This window comes from Bison bison, unplaced genomic scaffold, assembly GCF_000754665.1.
Source record: "Bison bison bison isolate TAMUID 2011002044 unplaced genomic scaffold, Bison_UMD1.0 scf7180017864334, whole genome shotgun sequence".
NCBI classification, from domain to species: Eukaryota; Metazoa; Chordata; class Mammalia; order Artiodactyla; family Bovidae; genus Bison; species Bison bison.
Genome location: NW_011494906.1, coordinates 405,690 through 408,687, shown reverse-complemented (window position 1 = coordinate 408,687; position 2,998 = coordinate 405,690). Strand labels below are relative to the sequence as shown.

At 43.2% G+C, this 2,998-nt stretch overlaps 1 protein-coding gene across 3 annotated transcripts in view; it reads left to right on the top strand.

Annotated features, from left to right (window-relative positions):
• LOC104998659 (solute carrier family 22 member 10-like) overlaps window positions 1-2,998 on the top strand; it is a 31,670-nt gene that overhangs the window by 20,946 nt on the left and 7,726 nt on the right. For 2 of the 3 annotated variants that reach the window (XM_010853957.1, XM_010853958.1), the window contains exons 5-6: window positions 1,491-1,614; window positions 2,103-2,218. The exons of the other annotated variant lie outside the window; for it this stretch is intronic. In XM_010853957.1, coding sequence (XP_010852259.1) covers window positions 1,491-1,614; window positions 2,103-2,218 — 240 coding nt within the window. The remainder of the gene's footprint in view (window positions 1-1,490; window positions 1,615-2,102; window positions 2,219-2,998) is intronic. 3 annotated transcript variants of the gene reach the window in all.

Here is a 2,998-nt window from a genome sequence, read left to right as displayed (position 1 = left end):
TGGAATCAAGATTGCCGGGAGAAATATCAATAACCTCAGATATGCAGATGACACCACCCTTATGGCAGAAAGTGAAGAGGAACTAAAAAGCCTCTTGATGAAAGTGAAAGTGGAGAGTGAAAAAGTTGGCTTAAAGCTCAACATTCAGAAAACGAAGATCATGGCATCCGGTCCCATCACCTCATGGGAAATAGATGGGGAAACAGTTTCAGACTTTATTTTTTGGGGCTCCAAAATCACTGCAGATGGTGACTGCAGCCATGAAATTAAAAGACGCTTACTCCTTGGAAGGAAAGTTATGACCAACCTAGATAGCATATTGAAAAGCAGAGACATTACTTTGCCAACAAAGGTCCATCTAGTCAAGGCTATGGTTTTTCCAGTGGTCATGTATGGATGTGAGAGTTGGACTGTGAAGAAGGCTGAGTGCCGAAGAATAGATTCTTGGACTGCAAGGAGATCCAATCAGCCCATTCTGAAGGAGATCAGCCCTGGGATTTCTTTGGAAGGAATGATGCTAAGGCTGAAAGTCCAGTACTTTGGCCACCTGATTCGAAGAGTTGACTCATTGGAAAAGACTCTGATGCTGGGAGGGATTGGGGGCAGGAGAAGAAGGGGACAACAGAGGATGAGATGGCTGGATGGCATCACTGACTCGATGGACGTCAGTCTGGGTGAACTCTGGGAGTTGGTGATGGACAGGGAGGCCTGGCGTGTTGTGATTCACGGGGTCTCAAAGAGTCGGACACGACTGAGCGACTGAACTGAACTGAACCATACATAACTGGGGCTTCTTTTTTTTAAAAAGTTTTTATTCATTTGTTTATTTTTGCTATGCTGGGTCTTCGTTGCTACATGGGCTTTTCTCTAGTTTCAGCCAGCAGTGGCTACTCTTCATTGTAGGGCATGGGTTCTCACTGGGGTGGTTTCTCTTGTTGTGGAGCAGGAGACCTGAAGCACACAGACTTCAGTATTGTGGCGCATGGGCTTAATAGCTGTGGTTTCTGGGGTCTAGAGCACAGGCTCAACAGTTTTGGTGCATGGGCTTAGTTGCTCCCCGGCATATAGGATCTTCCCAGAACAGGGATTAAACCTAGGTCTCCTGCGTTGGCAGGTGGATTGTTTACCACTGAGATACCAGGGAAGCCTGGGGCACTTTTTGAAAAGAATATATATTATGTGCACAAAATTGCTAGATTTCATATCAAGCTTCGAGAGGGAATTATGTATGTGAGGCACTCTCCAGTTTAACCTTCATAAACTTCTGGGAAAAACTCCTGCTGAATAAGCATAAAGGCAATTTGTCTCCAAGTCTGTCATCCCAGCATGGAGTTATCACTCTCATATTTTCCTAGAATTAGTCTAGCACAACATGAATGTCTAGGTGATGTAGTGGATAGTAGGTGGAAGACATAAAACATGTTGTCAATAATCAAATAGCAAATAAGCAAAGAAGGGTTGACTATACCCGTCTGCTCTTCTTTCATCAGGTGGCAGGTGGAATCTTCACGGTGGCTGATTGTCACCAATAAACCAGATGAGGGCTTAAAGGAACTTAAAAAAGTTGCACACAGAAATGGAATAAAGAATGCTGAAGAAATCTTGAGTATGGAGGTAAGCCGGAAAGGGAAGGTGGTTATTGGGTTGGAGGGAAGTCATGAACTAGTACCTGCCTCCTCCTTATTGAGAGAGACAAACTGCTTTTCTAACAAGGCCATCTAGTTGAGAATGCAAGCTCAGTTTCCTGGTCTTTCATGCCCATTTCTTATAAAAGGAGCTTTGAACACTATACAAGGACTTCTTCCTTTAGTTCATCTGCTGATTTGAACCTGCAGCCTATGTGCTCTCATGGATGCCCTGCCCACTTCCCTCCGCCATGGCCTCATTAAAAAAAAAAAAAATCATTGTTGCTGTGTAATTTCCTGGAGTCTCCCTTAACTCCCTATATCCTCCTTCATATCATGTTCACACATGTGATTGCATGTGTAATCTGTTGTACTACAAAGAAAGGGAAGGTATCTCTCCTATCCTATTGGGTGCCAGTGTTCATCACAATACCTGGCACTGTGTCAGCAAGTGATATGTGTTTGTTGTTGTTGAAGGGATTGAAAGCGACCATGCAGGAGGAGCTGGAGGCAGCACAGACCAAACCTACTGTGTTTGATTTGTTCCGCACACCCAATCTGCGTAAAAGCATCTGTCTTCTCTCCTTTTTGAGGTGGGCTTTACAGAATGCATGTAGTTGTTGCTATTGTTCAGTTGCTAAGTCATGTCCAACTCTTTGTGATCCCAGGGACTATAGCATGCCAGGTTCTTCTGTCCTCCACTATCTCCTGGAGTTTGCTTAAACTCATGTTCACTGAGTTGGTGATGTTATCTAACCATCTCATCCTCTGAAGCCCCCTGTCCTTTTGCTTTCAATCTTTTCCAACATTGGAGTCTTTTCAAACAAGCTGGCTCTTCACATCAGCTGGCCAAAATATTGGAGCTTCAGCTTCAGCTTCAGCAGTAATCCTTCCAATGAATATTTGGGACTGATTTCCTTTATTATAGACTGATTTGATCTCCTTGCTGTACAAGGAACTCTCAAAAGTCTTCTCCAGCACCACAGTTTGAAAGCGTCAATTCTTTGGCACTCAGTCTTCTTTATGATCCATCTCTCACATCCATACAGGACTACTGGAGAAAACAGAAACTATAAGCAAGGTTAAAAGACAGCCTTCAGAATGGGAGAAAATAATAGCAAATGAAGCAACTGACAAACAACTAATCTCAAAAATATACAAGCAACTCCTGCAGCTCAATTCCAGAAAAATAAACGACCCAATCAAAAAATGGGCCAAAGAACTAAATAGACATTTCTCCAAAAAAGACATACACATGGCTAACAAACACATGAAAAGATGCTCAACCTCACTCATTATCAGAGAAATGCAAATCAAAACCACAATGAGGTACCATTTCACACCAGTCAGAATGGCTGCGATCCAGAAGTCTA